At 55.0% G+C, this 15,992-nt stretch overlaps 3 protein-coding genes across 3 annotated transcripts; 1 reads left to right on the top strand and 2 right to left on the bottom strand.

Moving 5' to 3' along the window:
• The first annotated feature begins 1,919 nt into the window (after positions 1–1,919).
• LAMTOR4 (late endosomal/lysosomal adaptor, MAPK and MTOR activator 4) lies at positions 1,920–5,266 on the top strand. The gene is made up of 4 exons (XM_061402134.1): positions 1,920–2,029; positions 2,518–2,598; positions 4,472–4,589; positions 4,938–5,266. The coding sequence occupies exons 1-4, from the start codon at positions 2,027–2,029 to the stop codon at positions 5,033–5,035; spliced, it is 300 nt and encodes a 99-aa protein (XP_061258118.1). The 5' UTR covers positions 1,920–2,026; the 3' UTR covers positions 5,036–5,266.
• Positions 5,267–5,484: 218 nt separating this feature from the next.
• TRAPPC14 (trafficking protein particle complex subunit 14) lies at positions 5,485–10,034 on the bottom strand. The gene is made up of 11 exons (XM_061402128.1): positions 9,283–10,034; positions 8,974–9,069; positions 8,748–8,877; positions 8,496–8,582; positions 8,232–8,352; positions 7,980–8,127; positions 7,751–7,833; positions 7,469–7,632; positions 6,788–6,942; positions 6,383–6,576; positions 5,485–6,269 (listed from the first exon to the last, which is right to left on the bottom strand). Exons 1-11 carry the CDS (start codon positions 9,691–9,693, stop codon positions 6,116–6,118), a joined length of 1,743 nt encoding a protein of 580 aa, XP_061258112.1. The 5' UTR covers positions 9,694–10,034; the 3' UTR covers positions 5,485–6,115.
• Positions 10,035–10,121: 87 nt separating this feature from the next.
• On the bottom strand, positions 10,122–15,925 carry GAL3ST4 (galactose-3-O-sulfotransferase 4). Its single transcript, XM_061402130.1, has 4 exons — positions 15,736–15,925; positions 14,245–14,557; positions 13,767–14,070; positions 10,122–11,570 (listed from the first exon to the last, which is right to left on the bottom strand). Exons 2-4 carry the CDS (start codon positions 14,367–14,369, stop codon positions 10,548–10,550), a joined length of 1,452 nt encoding a protein of 483 aa, XP_061258114.1. The 5' UTR covers positions 14,370–14,557; positions 15,736–15,925; the 3' UTR covers positions 10,122–10,547.
• Positions 15,926–15,992: the final 67 nt, after the last annotated feature.

Here is a 15,992-nt window from a genome sequence, read left to right as displayed (position 1 = left end):
CTCCAGTTTCAAGAACAGTGTGTGTGTGGTACATAGAAGGCACTCAGTAAACACCGGATGAATGAAAGGCTTCGCTTCCTTCATAAGTAGCATGTTTCAAGCTGTTTGTGAAAATGAAACAATTCTAGCGATGGCTGCTGAGCATTGTCCTGTGAAAGGTTCCTCTGTGTCAAGAACAATGAGAACTGGCAATTTCTGAGGTAAAATCAAGTGTAACTTCAAAAAAAAAAAGTTGGCCAGTGGAGCAGTGGAAAAAGCCTCAGCCTCAGCAATAGCAGACTTAGACTGGAATCTGGCTCTGTCACTTGCCAGCTGTGTGCCGTGAGCAAGGCTCAATCTCTCTCAAGTTTCCACTTCCTCATCTATATAGTATCTGGGGATATTATTACAAAGATGGTTAATGAGGATTTGGCCAGTGTATAGATGAAAATGCTTGGAACCAGTGTGTGCTAAAAAAAAAAAAAAAGATTCCACAAGGCCACAGAAGGTTTTGCAGACCAAGCATCTCCACAGAATTTTCTCTCTTTACATCCCCCTCCAATTTAAATTTTATATTATAATCGTACCTGATTTTTAAAAAGGCATCCATCTTCTCTAACTGGTTTTCTCCTCAAGCAACAGCAGTTTTATTTTATTGATATGATTCACATACTGTAAAATTCACCCTTTTAAACTGTACAATTCAGTGGTTTTCATTACATCCACAAGGTTGTGAAACCATCATAACTCTGTAATTCCAAGACATTTTCATCATCCAACACACCTATTAGCGGTCACTCCCCATTTCCCCCTCTGCTCAGCCCCCCGCAACCACTAATCTGCTTTCTGTCTCTATGAATTTGCCCAGTGTAGACATCTCACAGATACACCCAGATGATATGTGGCCTGGATGGTCTGAGTTCCATCACTTAGCATGATGTTTTCAAAGTTTATCCGTGTGATAGCACAGATCAGTACCTCATTCCTTTTTACAACTGTATAATATTCCACTGTATGGATATGCCACATTGCTTTATCTGGTCTTCAGTTTATGAATATTTGGGTTCCTTTCCATTTGGGGGCAATTATGAGTGATGCTGCCATAAACATCTGTGTACAAGTTTTTGTGTAAACATACAGTTTTCAGTTCTCTTAGGTATGTATTTAGGAGTGGAATTTTTAGGTCCCATTTAATTTTCATTTATAAATATAGTAACTCTATTTAACTTTCAGAGGAAGCACCAATCTGTTTCCCACTGCAACTGCACTATTTTACATCCCTACCAGCAATGTATGAGGGCTCCAATGTCTCCAAATCCTCATCAAGCTTTTTTATTACTGTTTATCATCATTTTGCCTCACATTAATATTGCAGCAGGTCTAAAAACTACTTAAATTAAAACAAAAAATTTCTAAATGACACTCATATATTTAAAAAGTTACCCCAAGGTCATTTTCTAATTATTCCTGGCAGAGAATATTCAGTATTGCAGCTCCCTTGGCTAGGGAAGGATAATGCTCTATCACACAGTTTCTTACAGAATCCCGGGACGAAAAATCGCTTTGGAACAAATTCCTGTCAGAGAGCTGCCTGAAGTAGGCACAAGAGTAGCATCTGAATAGCTCTTTATCTACGTCTTTCGGCTTTGTCAGGATTCCACTTGTGAGCCGCCTAGCTTTGTTGGAATCTGCCCCCCGCCGTCCCCGTGTGCACAGGCGCAAACTCTCAGCCCGGCCTCCCTCCGGCCCCGCCTCCAGACCCGCCCACCGCCAACACGCCCCCTACCTTCGTGCTCCGGGGCTAAGGGGAAGGGAGATTAATGTTCAGGAGGATGTGCAGCCAATGCGCGAGCGTCTCGGAAGCGGCGCTCCGCACTGGCAGAGTAAGTCTGATGACGTAGGCACTCTCCAATCGGCATCCTGGGGGCGGGACTAAAGTCGGGCGGGGCAGGGCTGGAGGAGGAGACCGCCGGGTGGAAGCACGTGACCGCGGCCTGGAGCCGGAAGCAAGGTCTGGCTGCAGGCGCCCCTAGCACCTAGAGCTGCGATGGTGAGTGAGGACGCATGCGCGGAGTTACGCGCCGCGCCGGGGGTTCCTTACCCCTGTCCCCCAATCTCTTTGGTTGCCGGGTCCTGAGCGTGCCCTCCGGCCTCACCTCCTGTTCTCCCCGGGACTGGAAGGAAATGGAGAAGGGAGGGGTGGCGACGTAGAAGGCCAAGGAGAAGTCGCTGGGAGGGTGTGTAGAAGCTGGGGACTAGTCTGAGGGGGAGGTGCAGGCCACAGGTGGGTTTGGGGAGGGGGCCCGTGGGGTAGCAAAGGTGACGTGTGGAAAGCTGGTGGAGCCCGGGTGAAGGAGAGGACTGACGGAGGCTCAGGAGCATCAGTGTTGAAGTGTAGAGGGAAGAGGGTCTGGAAGGGCCCTGGCTGGGTAAAGAGGCCTGGAGCAGGGGCAGGGGGCACTGTCAAGAGAGACACTCGGGTTGCCCAAGGGCCATCCTTTCGGCCCGCTGCTCACTAATTGCATCTTTACCCACCAGACTTCGGCACTGACCCAGGGGCTGGAGCGAATCCCCGACCAGCTTGGCTACCTGGTGCTGAGTGAAGGCGCGGTGCTGGCGGTGCGTTCTGGAAACGGGAGGGGCGTGCTCCAAGTACACACGACCCTAGGATGCCTTCTAATGTTGCCCTGTTTGGCCCGATTGGTTTCTATTCTTGGTCTTTACCTGGTATCACGCCTGGCATGTAGGAATTAAATCAATTAATCAATCTCTGGACTCTTAGTCTTGTAACTGTCCTGAGGTAAAAGAGGTTTACCGACTTTACCAAAGGCAGGCAAGTTACAGATTTGTTGATAACTGACAATACTCAAGGTACTCTTGAGTATGTCTTTATTTGGTATGTATTGAAGAGGTTTGGTATTTTGTTCTGTAGTACAATACAGTGTCAGCTCTGGAAGTTTTCAATTTAGCTAGAGAGACAAGGCTTAAGGCTAAAAGTTTAAAGTAGTGCGTGTGGTTAACCCAGCTGAAGGAGTCCAGAAAGTGAAGGATTCAGCCCTTCATATTATAACTTGTGTTTTGGCAAGGAACCTTCCTTGGACGAGGTAAGAATTCATCTGGGCTTAAAAGATGGATAGATGACAGGAAAGAAAGAATATTCAGGGTTGGGAGGTGGACATTTTGCAGGAGTGTAACACCAGCCTGTCTGAATTGGTGATGGGGTTATGTTGAAAAGATTTGGAAACATTTGGGGGAAGAAGAGGATATGGTGAGGAAAGGTCCGATTGTGAAGGACTTTCAACGCTAGGTTAACACATTTGGCTGTCTTGGGGGTTAACACATTTGGATTAATTTTGAAGGATTTTTGAACAGAAACAAGCTGATGAAGTGATTGAGTGGCATTGTTCTGTTAGGTAAAGCTAAAGGTAAGCCAGAAGGGGTGGGATTCAAAAGCAGGGATGCTATTGCCAAAATGTAAGTATGAAACCTCTGGTTGCAATGAGGAGGAGCAAGGAGAGAAGGGGTTTTTAAAGGAAGAATCAATTTGTCTTTGTAATGACTTGAGTTCAGTAATAAAGGGGATACTTTTCCATCCTGTAAGACTTTGAACTCAAGTCTAGAATGATGGTCCCTTAACCAGCAAGGACTTAAGAAAGGAAGTTGATTGGGGAGGGGAAGAGGTAAGGGGGATTTTGATAGTGCAGCTTTAAATACTGAGTTTGATATAGAAAAATAGGGTAAACTCCAGGAGTTGGTGATGGACAGGGAGGCCTGGCATGCTGCGGTCCATGGGGTTGCAAAGAGTCAGACACAACTGAGCGACTGAACTGAACTGAATAGCAGTTAAATAGATAATGCCAGGAGCTAGTGTGAGCATCTTGCCCCAGTACTCTTGTGACACTCACAAGCACGTAAGATAGGTACTGATGTCCCCAATTTACAGATGAGGAAACGTATAGAATCCAGCAGGAGGGCCACACTGAGGAGGTAAGAAGTTGAGATCATTACCAGAAAAGAGGAAGCCCAGGCCACTGTGACGTCATTACTCAAGGGCTAGGTAGTCCGAAGGGGTTCAGAGACAAAAGGGATGTTTATGTTTCAGGTTCTGCAGACAGGGTGACAAATGGGGAATGGGAAAAGATGGAGCCTGGGACTCTAGCTGTGGTGGGTGGGCACTGATCTGTGAGAATGTGGTTTTTTTCAAATAAGTGGAGACAGGGAGAGAAACCAAGATTCAGGGATTAGGGAAACAGGGTCAGTAAAGAAATGGATGAAAGTTCCTGCTTCCTCGGGAAGCCCAGTATTTTGGAACAAGATGGCATCAAGAGGGGCAACAATGTCATAGGAAAGTTTTAGGTTTTTCCAAAACTAGGGGTGATGTTGGGGTATCGGAAAGTGGAGACAGAGAGGTTATACATGCTACCACCAAAGTGTTCTTGGAATTGCCTCCCAGTCTGTTCCCTGATTCCTGCCCCCCTCCCTCTGTGTGCAGTCATCTGGGGATCTGGAGAATGACGAGCAGGCTGCCAGCGCCATCTCTGAGCTCGTCAGCACGGCCTGCGGTTTCCGGCTGCACCAAGGCATGAGCGTACCCTTCAAGCGTCTGTCGGGTGAGCCCCGGCCTTTGGTGGTGGGGAAGGGAGCGGGGGTGCTGCTCCCCAAGGCCACTCTTCTCAGGGAAAGACACCTGTCCCCTACCAGCTGCCCACCATCTCTTCTGGAATCCCTGTCTTCCCCTTGGTATTTACCCCTGTATCAGAACTATGAGAAAAGCAAGAGGAGGGAGGGGATTTAATGGAGACCTCCCATCTTCTAATCTCTGAGCTTTGAACTGTTGAATTCCTTTGGCTTTGGATCCTAGCCGGTTTGTGTGCAACCCCCACGGAGGCCCCCACAACCCACTAACTCTCTGCTCCCTTCCCTCTTCTGGGCTGGGGGAAGGTGCGTCTCCCCTCCAGTGGTCTTTGGAGAACACACACTGCTTGTGACCGTGTCGGGACAGAGGGTGTTTGTGGTGAAGAGGCAGAACCGAGGCCGGGAGCCCATTGACGTGTGAGCCTGCCCGAGGGCGAGGGGCAGAGGAGGAACCTCTGTGATGAGAAAGACGGGAACCTCCGCGGCCTCTCTCTTGGTGCCACTAGAACTAAAGCTGTCTGCTCACCTGCTTCCCCACCCCGACCTGGAAGGGCAGAGGCTCGGGGACTTTGTACTCTGTTAAGGAGAGTGAAGGTGAGGGGACCTCCCTTCTTCTCAGCCTCCCTAATAAACATGAGTATGATGTTCCTGGGCCCGGGGATGTGTTGTGTGTATTGGGGGAGGAGAGTCATACCCCATGTGTCTTTCAGCTTCCGGGCCCTCATACCAGAGGAGTGGGGTGGACAGATAAAACTGGGAATCAGAAGAAAAAAAAACAGGATGGAAGGGAGCTATTTGGTGTACAGGTTGGAGGGAATCTTTCTGAGCCCTTAGGTCTCTGCTGCTGCCACCAACACCCAAGTAACAGTCTTTTTCTCCCTCCTGAACAGGCATTTAATAGTCTTATTTCAGTTGGAAGCAGTAGTCGGAGAATAAGTTACAGGGACAGACAGACCGAAAAAAAAAACAAAACCCAAACCAAAAATCCCACACAACTTAAAGTGCTTCAGGCTGCAAACGTAAACATGAGGACGAGGGGAGGCCACCTAGCTCTCTCCCCTGACCTGAGACAGGAGGGTCGTGTCATTGTCGGGTCCCTTTACCGTCACCACCCTCTGATCTCAGCCCTGCGGGTGGGAGGGAGGGAGGGAATGTCAGAGGCGGGGAAGACAACATAAGAGGAACAAGGAAAACACTTTGTAAACTTAGAACCAGGGTGCAAGGCGGGGGGCAAGGGAGCTCCTGGAGCCCCTGCCCTGGCCAAGGGGTGGGGCCAGCCCCCCCAGGAAGTCCGGGAAATACTGTCGGCTTCACGCTGCAGCCATCCCCGGCCATTTCACAGCTTCTTCCTCGTCCCTCATCAGTAAACACAGACAGGCGGCCCTGCGGGGGCCCCCTCACCCTTGGTGGGAGGCTCCCCGGGGAGGCACAGCCTGGAAGGGAGCACCCACACTGGGGGCTGTCCATTTCCGGGAGTGTGAGAGGGAGGCGGCCGGATGGTCTACTTGACCGGCTCCACCACCAGGACCTTGCACTCGCGTTTGGCGATCTTGTCCAGAGAGAGCACAGCCTTGTCCGGAGGCAGGTAGAGGGGGCGGCCGACAGGGGAGGCCACGGGGGGAGTGATGGCCCGGCGCTCCATCACACTGCCCGACCTGGAGGAAGGTAGAGGCTGTGGGCCCTGGCCGGACCCCAGGGTCCCGTGCTGCTCCCTTCCCGATCCCGGCCTCTACCAAGCCTGCGGGCTCCTCCCCACGCGGTTCCATACCTCATGAGGTGGCTGCGGGAGGGCTGTTGGTGGGAGAAGGACTGCGAGCGGCCCAGGCTGGCCTGGTGCCTCTCCACCAAGTCCCGGACGGCAGGGCTGCTGGGGCTGCTCTTGCGAGAGAGGGGCCGGGCCTCGGGCGGCGGGTGGGACACGCTGGCAGTGAACTGCAGCTTCAGCTTCATGTGCTGGCTCAGCTGGGGTGGGGAGACACAGATCAGCCGGCCAGCTCAGCTGCCAGGCCCCCGACCCCCTTTCAGGTCATCTTCCCCACTGGACAGGCCGAAGTTGGATCTAAAGCCCACCTTCCCTCCCCCCGGCTTCGTAGCACCCACCCATTTATGCTTCAGCCACAGAAGCCAGCAGCTCTGACTCCTCCCACCCGACGCTAGGCCTCACCCAGCCCACCTCGAAGAGCCCGGTCCGCAGAGCCTGGAAGGCCACGCTGAAGGTGAGCGCGCTGCCCTTCCGGGAGAAGCCGAGGTTGTTGAGGGGTGTGTGGCAGACGATGGAGTCCAGGGCTGCCTGCATGGCCCGGCGCTCCTCCTCACACAGCTGCTTTCCTGAGGGGCAGAAACAGGGCCGGGAAACACATCTGTGCGGTCTTTCTCAGTCTGCAGAGGGCTTTCATCAGCACAGTCTTGCTTGATGCTCAGAGCCACTCTGTGGAGTAAACTAAGTATATGCTATTTTTTGCTGAACTTTATAAACAACAGTAGCTAATAGTTATCATGTACTGAGATCTATTCTAACCACTTCACACATATTAACTTACTAAATTACTGTAACAGCCCCATGAAGTAGTATTTCCTCCATTTTAGAAATGAGAAATCTGAGGCTCAGAGAGGTTAAGTAACCTACTAAAGGTCACACAGCTAAGAAATGGGAGATGTACAAGTCAAACGGGGAACCCAGCTCAAGTGTCAGTGCCCTTAAAATCACTCTGCCCATGGCCTCTCTAAACTCTGCATTATGACACCGTGGAGACCATCCAGGTACACAGCTGAAGCAGCCTGGCACAAGTCACCTGCCTCCATGACATCTTCCTTTCCCCTCCCCTCCTTGAGGACAAGCCTGGCAGCTACCTACCAGCCTGGGCATGCTCCGGGGTCCACACGAGCCTTACAGCAAGGAAGTCTTGGAGATTGTTGAGCAGCGTATAGGTAACAGTGAAACGCTCATAGGTCCGAACAGGGGACTCACAAGAAGCAGTCATCACAAAGCACGGGCGGTCCAGGCGGATGCTGGGCAGGCTAGAAGCAGTGAGAGACAGGGAAGCAGGATATGTGTGTTTCGAAACAGAGATGAACAGGATGGTGTCCAGCGGCGGGGGGGAGGGGGGGGGAATTGAGGTGTGTCCCACAAACTCACCGGTAGTGGGTATAGATGCTCTGGGTGAAGGGCAACTTCGGCGTAGACCACTGAACCACAGCAATCAGGGGAACCTCTAGGCCCTGTCAGAGGGACAAGCAGAAACATTACCTGTGTGTAATGACCTGAAGGAGAGGTTTCCTCTCCTGTTAGTCAACTCCCTGGCCTCTCTCTTCCCATTGCATTTTCTCAGCCTTTGTCCTTAAACACACCAGTCCATTGTACTCACCTCCTTGGCCCCTGGAGGGGGCTGCTCACCCGCTCTGAGCTGAAACAGGAAGTTATGTTCCTCCAGGGCACTAAGTGGGCAGGGGAAGCAGCCAGAGGTGCCAGGGAGCCGGCAGAAGGAGCCCATGGAGACTTCACCAGATTGGTGACTAGTTGAGAAGAAAGGGATCAGAGCTGGACCTTTCCCTGCCAGAGCTCTGGGCCCTGCAGCAATGCCCAACACTCTGCAGCCCCGCCCCTCCCAGGACCTCACCAGACGTTGTCCACCAGCAGCACAGAGCCGTCGGGCATGACAGGTAGATAACTGGCATTGAAGTTTGGGAGAATGCGGATATCCCAGACAGAAATTTCCTCCTGGGAGGAGCTGTTCAGCACTGTGGGAGGTAACCAGCTCAGCTCAGAGAATCTGAACTCCTCAGACCACACCAATCCTCCCCCGCCACCAAAATGGATCTATCCCCACCGTATTGTCCAGGGCCACATTGCCACCCAAGACCAGAGCCTCCAGTCTGCTCACCCTTGAGCACGGTCAAGTGTTTTCCAGCCACAGTGAACTGGCGGCACTTCAGAACTGGAGGGGGCAGCAGAGTCAGCAGGGTGCTCACTGCAGGAGAGGGCGGAGGCTGGAGATGACCGGCTGGGCGCACCTCACCTCCAACCCTCAGGTCCAGTCTTCCTTTCCCCGGATCGGGCACTTGCTGGTGTCACCCCTCCGCTGTCCCCACAAAATCCAGACACTAGCATTTCCTGTCTGCATTCTCCTCCCCACCTTGGGCCTTGAAAGCGCTCTGCTCGCCCCTGAAGGTCTCCCCAGGAGATCGGGTCTGCAGCAAGCGCAGGTAGCCTTGATCTCTGACCTCTGGTGCCTCAACCTCCCGCTTCCACACGGTCACTACAATCTGAGCACAGGGGACACGGGACCACAGTCAAGAGGAGAAACAGCCTCAGAAAGGGCGTCTCAATTAAGACAGAGCTCCACTCCGTGCCAACCTTACCTTGGCCTTAGGTGTCCCTGGGGGCAGTCTATCCAGTGAAACGGTGAGTGGGAAGATGACCTCATCTGTGGACACAATTGGTTCCTCCACAGGCAGCTGGGTTGCCAGAGGGGTTGAAGAGGTCAGGAGAGTCAAGGCCACCCGCCGCGCCCGCGTCCCCTTTAAGATCTACGGTACGTGGTTCTCGCCCTCCCCTCTCCTCATCCGTCATAGGCCTCCAGCTTCCCGCAAGCGTCCCTCTCCCCTCCGGTCTTGGGAGCCCAGCAAACCGCCCCTCCGCCCTGTGTCGTGGCGCTCCGGGCTCCTCACCGTGGTCGCTCCCCCTGAGGTAGCAGGGCCCGGGCCGTGGGTGAGGAGGGGGCTGCAGCCTCGAAACAACCCCCCACCGCCAGGGTCCCCGCCCCCCGGGGGTTCGGGATCCTGGTCGCCCGAGCCACCGCCCGCGGGCGCCCCGCCTCCGGCGCTGACCGAGGCCAGGGCGGCCAGGGCGGTCGCCAGTTCCGCCCAGGCCCCTCGGGAGCCCAAGCCTGGGCCGCCCCCGGCGCCGGACCCCGCACCGCCCCGGCAGCGCAGCACCAGCAGGAAGCGAACCGTCTCCCCTAGGTAGAGGTGGTTGCGCCGGGGCAGCGCCCGGTACCGGCCCGGGTCCCCCGCCAGCTCCGCGCGCGGCGGCAGCGGCACGGCCGGGAAGTACATCGAGTAATCGCACTGGGACTCCATGGGCGGCGCGGGCCGGGGGGGCGAGGTGGGCCGGGGCCGGCGGAGGGTAGAGGGGCCGCTAGGGTGGTCCCGGGAGCCCCGAGTCCCGACTGGTGCTGCGCGCGGCCGGGCCGGCCCGACAGACCAGCTGGGGCCGGGAACCGGGACAACGAACCCGGAACCGAGACCCCACGGGGCCGGAACCGGGGTGCAGGACCGAATGACTGGTGAGAAACCGGAAGCGGAAGGGGAGGGGCGTGGCCTCGGAGGCGCCGGAATTTGTAGGTGACTGGACTTTGGAGGAGAGGGGCGGGTGCGGCCGGGGTTAGGCTGCTGCAGAAGGCTAGAGTTCTTGGACTACGAAAAGGACCCCCCCCCCCCCGCCCCGCCAACCCCGTTTCTCCCAGGAAGATGCTCCATCCCTTTCCCTTGCCGCTCTAGAGCAGGTCGAAGTTTCAAATTATTTATTCACTGAACATTTCATTCGTAGTGAAATGAGCACAGCTCAATAACAAGTGTTTCATAGAGAGATGGACGTATTCCGATCCCTTGTGTCCCAGACTTTCTCTGTCGTACTCCATGGTTTGCTCCTCCAGAAGGCCTTCGAAAGTGCAGCTTGGACCTTCAGGGATGGGGGTGGGGTCGGGGGTGGGAAAGGGGAAGGGGCAAAAATGGGAGGGAGCCTGCTGCTCGGTCTGGGATTCCTTGGCACGGGCTGGAGGATGTAGGACCAACATTCTTATAAAAGTTCCACTGGTCCTCTGGGGAGCTGACATGCTTTCTGAGGGAAGCCAAAAGGGCATCTGGCTGCCTCACACTCATCACTGGCGCCCTATGGCTTAGCTGCTCTTCAGCCTAAGACAGTGGTTTGATGCCTAGGGGGAGGGTCGCCTTGAAGTCTTGAGGGGCAGAGAGACTGTTGGGGGGAACTGCTTGGCATCTAGCTTATCCTTGTACTGCAGCTCCGGGGTAGCCAGGCGCTCACACTCCTCCTGGTCTTGGAGGCTCAGTCCACTTCGGAGCACATAACCCAAAACCTTACCTGACCCAAACTGGAAAGGGCGGAATCGCCGGTCAGTGATGTACTTGGGGTCTAAAGCCTCACCCCCCACCAGACAGTGGTTAGCCAGGGCTTCTCGGCGAGCCCGGAGCTCCGCCACAGCACTGTCCAGCCGGCTCTGGCCATATTGCTTTATCCGGGCCCATAGACTTCGGTTGAAATGAACATAGAGAGCCCAGTCCAGGTTGTTCCAGGCTCGTGCCCGGGCAGTCAGCTGCCTTTCCTCAGTGGTCAGTCCACCATCGTCAGTGGTGCTTCTGTCCTGCCCACCTCCAGCCTGGGCGTTGTGCATAAAGCCTACCACATCATCTAGACCCCAGCACAGCGCATCTGCCAGCAGGACCAGTGACTCGTCAAAGTACTCGGCCACCAAGACCAGGTCAAAGACAGAGTCCAGCCAGGCCAGATTCCACTGGATGAAGGATGAAGACCCCAAATCTAAAGAGGCAGGGCTGGACATCTGGCTGTGACCATCAGCAACAGTGGGAACAGGATGGAAGAGAGCATTGGGATCCAGGGTGTGGGCTGGAGGGCCAGCGCCAGAAGGCAACTGGGGAGGGTTGGGGTCTCTGGAGACATGCGGATTCCCTCTCTTGGTCCTCATCTCTGGGGGGAAGGGGAGGCCAAAGTCAAACCATAGCAAGTTGCGTGCATAGTGGTCCCCCCGGGCCCCGGGTCGGTAGAAGGCTCGAGGATTGGCCAAGAAGGCAGCCAAGGATGGTGCTTTGCGGAAGGCCGATGATGTGGATTTATAGTAGGAGAAGGCAGAACGGGCCAGAGCCGCTGGGTCTCGGACAATGGAAAAGAAGAAGCTGTCAGAAGGCATGACCTGAAGTACCTGGGGAGGAGAGGAAGCGGGCATGGAGTGAACCAGGGAGGAAGAGACTAAGAGCAACCAGTGCACACCGGCCCCCCAGCCTCTTCCTGCCTCCTCCTGGCGGCTCTGCTGGGAACCCCCAGCTTCCTTCATTAGCTGCACAGAGCTTGGTAAGGTACTTGACATCTCCGAGACTCCATTTACATACCTGCAAAATGGGGACCATCATACCTTCCTTCCCAGACAATTATGGAGGTTACATGAGATAAGGATAGGAAGGAACCCAGAATATGGGGAGCTCCTAGAGAACATTTCCTCAGGGCTTTCTGTCTGCTTTGGTAACACTCTAGGAATCAAACCTTGTGTTCACTTGTCCAACAAAAACCTATAACATGTCTACTCTGGGATTCTTGGTCACAGCTCCAAGAAGGGAACTGGCTTCAGGCCTCCTCAGGAGGATCACTGGCAGCAAGTAGATAGCAACCATAATTCTATCTCAGATACAGGTGTCATGTGGGCAGGCCAAGCCCAGAATGGCTGAAAGTCAGGGCACTTGGGAGGCTCCTTGGCATCTTGGAAAGCAAGAGACATCCCTGAAATGGGCACTGGGGCGCCATGGCCACTCAGTAAGGAGCTGTTCTGAGTCTTGGGACATAAGATCCCACTTGGCAAGAAGGAAGGTGGGCATTGGGCTGAGCCACACCCTAGTGTGGTCCGGCAGGCAGTTCCACACCAGAGTCCAGCTCTGGGACTCCCTGCAGGATTTCTGCGTCTGAATGTGACTGTGGTCATTGACCGTGACTCCCTGACAAGTCCTCCAATCTGTTCGATGGATGTGGGCATGCCTGAAGGACAAGCCTGTGAACTGTGTGTCTTTGAAGGCATAGGGGAAGAGGGCAGAGAACAGTCCATGGCATCAGAGGGACCTGGAATAAAATTCCAATTCAGCCATTTACCAACTGGTGTAACTTTGGGCAGGTTATTGTACTTCTCAGAGCCTTTATTCCTCCATCAATAAATCTGGGTTAATACTCACTCTGAAGAATGTGGAAGTGCATGGAACACGGGAGGTAGGCAGTGAATGGTGGTGACAGTCATCCTAAACTCCAGAGACACCTGCCTCAGTGATTCCTCTCCTCGCTTTACTCTCAACAGTGCCCCTCACTGCCCGTTAGATCAGTTCGTGCTGCTGCTGCTTTCTTCAGCTCCAGCTCCAACAGGACTGTCTTTGCAGCCACCGCTGAAGTACTATCACTTATACACACACACATACACACACACCCCACCGCCACTGTGTCTCTGAGATGTTTTGCTCTGAGAACACCCGATATTTCCCTTACTACAAAGTGACGTCCATCCTTCGCTATAAAACCCACCTCTTGAGAAAAACCCCACCTCTTTTGATGGATATTCTCACCGCGGTTCCAAAAAACAAATACACATATGCACACACACGTGCAACAGAAGGCACTTTGGAGCAGCTGGGCCTGGGTTCAAATGCTAGTCTGCAGCTTTCTGTTAACAGAGGCCAGTCCCTTAGCCTTTCTGAGAGTGCATCTACTCATCTGTGTAGTGGGGACACATGCCTTCCTGGCAGGGTGATGATAAGATGACTACCCAGCACTCGACGTGTTCAGTGAAAGTTCTCTCTTTCCCTGGGTGTTTTCATTTGCCCACTGATTTTCCTCCTCCAAGAGCTCTCAGGTTCCTGTGTGTGTGTGCACGGATGACACGTGAGTGCGTGCACTCATCTCCCTATTTAGAACTGAGGCTAGGGGCAGGGAAGGGAGACTGGGACTGGGCTAGAGCTTGGCATATAGCTGATCCTCAGAATCTGGGAGACATGGTGAAGGGAGTGAGAGGAAGATGGGTCCGAAGGCAGTGTCTGTGCAGGGACCCTGGTGGTGTCAGTGGGAGAGGCCAGGAAAGGCCAGCGGCACCTGGAGGGAGAGTTGGCAGAGCACTGATGCCAGCAGGCTAAATGGATCAAGGAAAGAGACTCTAGTAAATTCTAGATGGGAGAAGGCAGAACTTCAGGTGCTAGAAAATTCTGAGGCAGGGACAGCTGAAGAGAAGAGAGCAGGACTCCCACCTTTGTGGGCCCCCCCAGCCCAACTTTTGGGTAAGGAGATGCCTGGGGTCTCCTCTCATGGTGGTCTTGGCTACAGGCCCGAGCCCATTTCTCCCCAGTCCCTCCCACCCCCTCACACTCCTCACCTCTTTCAGGTTGAACCTCATGTGATGACAGAGAATGTGGAAAGGGGGCTGGGTTCCTCCACTCTGAGGCCGGTAGCCTTTGACCCGAGAGGCCTGGAAAAGTCTTGGGTAGCCAAACTGGTAGCGGGCAGGGAGGGCAAAGCGCAGCCCGTGTCGGTCCCCATAGCGGTGAAGCAGACTCAGCACAGAGCTGCTCCCGGATTTATGTGTCTTCAGGAACACAAGGTGCTGCCGAGGTGGACAGGATGGAGCAGCTGGTCCCAGGGATGAGGCCCAGGAATGTCGGAGCTGCAGCCCGGGTAGCCTGGGGAGAGACGGGAGGGGAAGTGTCCTGTCCCTCACCAGCAGGTGGATGGGTGTCTCGTGGAGCCAGAAAGGCATGGAGTGTCCTCTGAGTCCCCAAGAGTCACAGCCCCAGGTGGGACAGACAAGAGCACGTGGGGCATCTGGGGGCCGTTGGGACAAGATGGGAACTCACCTCCTCTGGAAGGGACCCCACAAGAGCTGGAGGGCAAATCCAATGGTCATGAAGACTCCCAGAGCCACCCCTAGGCTCCGGGGCCCCCAGAGGCGCATGGTCCTGGTGGGAGACAGAACGCCCATGTGGCACAGGGGAGGGTGACACTAGAGAGGGACAGGGCAAGGGCCAGGCACAGAGGCAGAGACAGCTGGAGACCGCCGTGCAGCCGCGGAAGGCGCTCGTTCGAGTTCGGGGGTTCATTCCCCAGGCCTGCTCGCAGCCCTGGTTGAGTCTGCCCCCTGAGTTAGCAGATTTTTGCCTCCGTCAGCGTCTAGAAGGGAAATGAGGGGGAAGGAGGGGAATCTAAGGAGCGGGTAAGAGCCTTTGCTCGTGCTGCCGGGCAGCCACGACCTCATTGCAGGCAGGGGGGTGGGAGGGGAGCCCTCTCTACACCCAGAGCTTCCAGGTGCCCCATGACTGCGGCTCTGCTGTCAGCTGCAGCTCCCTCCAACCTCCAAGGACAGTTTTGCCCCAAGCCCCAGGGATTTGGAAGTGAAAGGAAGGAAGATCAGACCAGTCCACTCTTACCAGGGAGATGGACATCTCCAGGCCCCGGGCCACCTCCTCTGCCCCTCTGCCTGTGACAAGTCTGGATGTGGCGCCCCCCTTCCCACCCCCGAGGCTGAGAGGGGAAGCCTTAAGGAGGGCCTGACGGGGCACACGGCTTAGAAACCCAGGGAAGTGAGACCGCAGGAGCGATTTTGTAAGGAGTAAGAGTAGACCGGCTCATTTAAGCTCAGGCATTCTTTCCCTCGCACGGCGGCGCGCGCGGGCAGACCCCAGTGTGTGAGAGCGGCCTGGGGGGTGTAGGGTTGCTTACGAAGCCCAGATCTCAGCCATAACCCCCTCCGCCAAAACACACCCCCGTTCCCACTTTCCAATCCCAGCAGTGCACTCAGAGGGGATTGAGAGGGTGGGGCTGGGGAGAGAAACTCTGTGACACAAAGATAACAAGACAAGAAAAGTGGACGCTGAGCTTTGGAATTCCTTCTCAGGCCCCAGCTTCCCAATCAATTGGGAGTCCGGACCTGCCCCTTCATTCCAACCCACAGCCACTGGCCACAGTCCGTCTTTCAAACAAGCCCTGACAGCCCCCTTCCAGGATGAGCCCAAAGCGACCCCAGGCAGAGAACGCACACTTGCTACCCAGAGACCTGCCCCCCTCTGGCATCACCCCCTGGTTTCCTCCCCCAACCCAGCCCCAGGGTCCTGACCCGCACCGCGCCCCCGCCCATGCTTTAATTTCTTGTCTTCCTTCCATCCATCTCTGTCTCCTCCCATTACCTCCAATTCCAGCCCTCGGACCCCTCCAGCTTTGGGGATTGCTCAGTCTGTTGCCAGCCCTGGGTTGGCTCCCTCTGGGGTTCTCTGTGAAACCCCTCATGACTCCTCCCATCAATTCTAGGGTCCTTCCACTGATGTAGGCCTCAGCTTCGCTTGCCGACTCACCAGGCCACCTGAGGAGCAGCTGGGAAATCGGGGTCTGGCCCTCCCGCCTGCCCCAGCCACCGCCCGGTTCCTCGCTCAGCTCAACTTTCCCCATAAACTTTCTCAGCGCCCAGGCTCCTCCCCCTCCCTCCCTTTGTCCTGCCAGTCCGTGCAGCTGATTCGGCTTTGACCGAATTCGGCGTCTCTGGGTCTCTCCTTCCCCGCATCTTTCCTTCTCTTTCAGGGCACCCAGCCTGCCCTTAGAAGACACTTCTACC

The sequence above is a fragment of the Bos javanicus genome, chromosome 25 (genome assembly GCF_032452875.1).
Source record: "Bos javanicus breed banteng chromosome 25, ARS-OSU_banteng_1.0, whole genome shotgun sequence".
NCBI lineage: Eukaryota > Metazoa > Chordata > Mammalia > Artiodactyla > Bovidae > Bos > Bos javanicus.
This window is presented reverse-complemented; position numbering and strand designations above follow the sequence as displayed.

Excerpts from the sequence above, each read along its gene's own strand:
- GAL3ST4 (XM_061402130.1), bottom strand. The coding sequence starts at position 14,369 with ATGGGCGTTCTGTCTCCCACCAGGACCATGCGCCTCTGGGGGCCCCGG. Across the intron at positions 14,071-14,244 it reads TGGGGTCCCTTCCAGAGGAG|GCTACCCGGGCTGCAGCTCC; the intron begins GTGAGTTCCCAT and ends GTCTCTCCCCAG. Across the intron at positions 11,571-13,766 it reads TGAGGTTCAACCTGAAAGAG|GTACTTCAGGTCATGCCTTC; the intron begins GTGAGGAGTGTG and ends TCTCCTCCCCAG.
- LAMTOR4 (XM_061402134.1), top strand. Across the intron at positions 2,599-4,471 it reads GTGAAGGCGCGGTGCTGGCG|TCATCTGGGGATCTGGAGAA; the intron begins GTGCGTTCTGGA and ends CTCTGTGTGCAG. Across the intron at positions 4,590-4,937 it reads ACCCTTCAAGCGTCTGTCGG|TGGTCTTTGGAGAACACACA; the intron begins GTGAGCCCCGGC and ends TCTCCCCTCCAG.
- TRAPPC14 (XM_061402128.1), bottom strand. The coding sequence starts at position 9,693 with ATGGAGTCCCAGTGCGATTACTCGATGTACTTCCCGGCCGTGCCGCTG. Across the intron at positions 8,583-8,747 it reads GAGCGCTTTCAAGGCCCAAG|TGAGCACCCTGCTGACTCTG; the intron begins GTGGGGAGGAGA and ends CCTCTCCTGCAG. Across the intron at positions 6,577-6,787 it reads TGCGGACCGGGCTCTTCGAG|CTGAGCCAGCACATGAAGCT; the intron begins GTGGGCTGGGTG and ends TCCCCACCCCAG.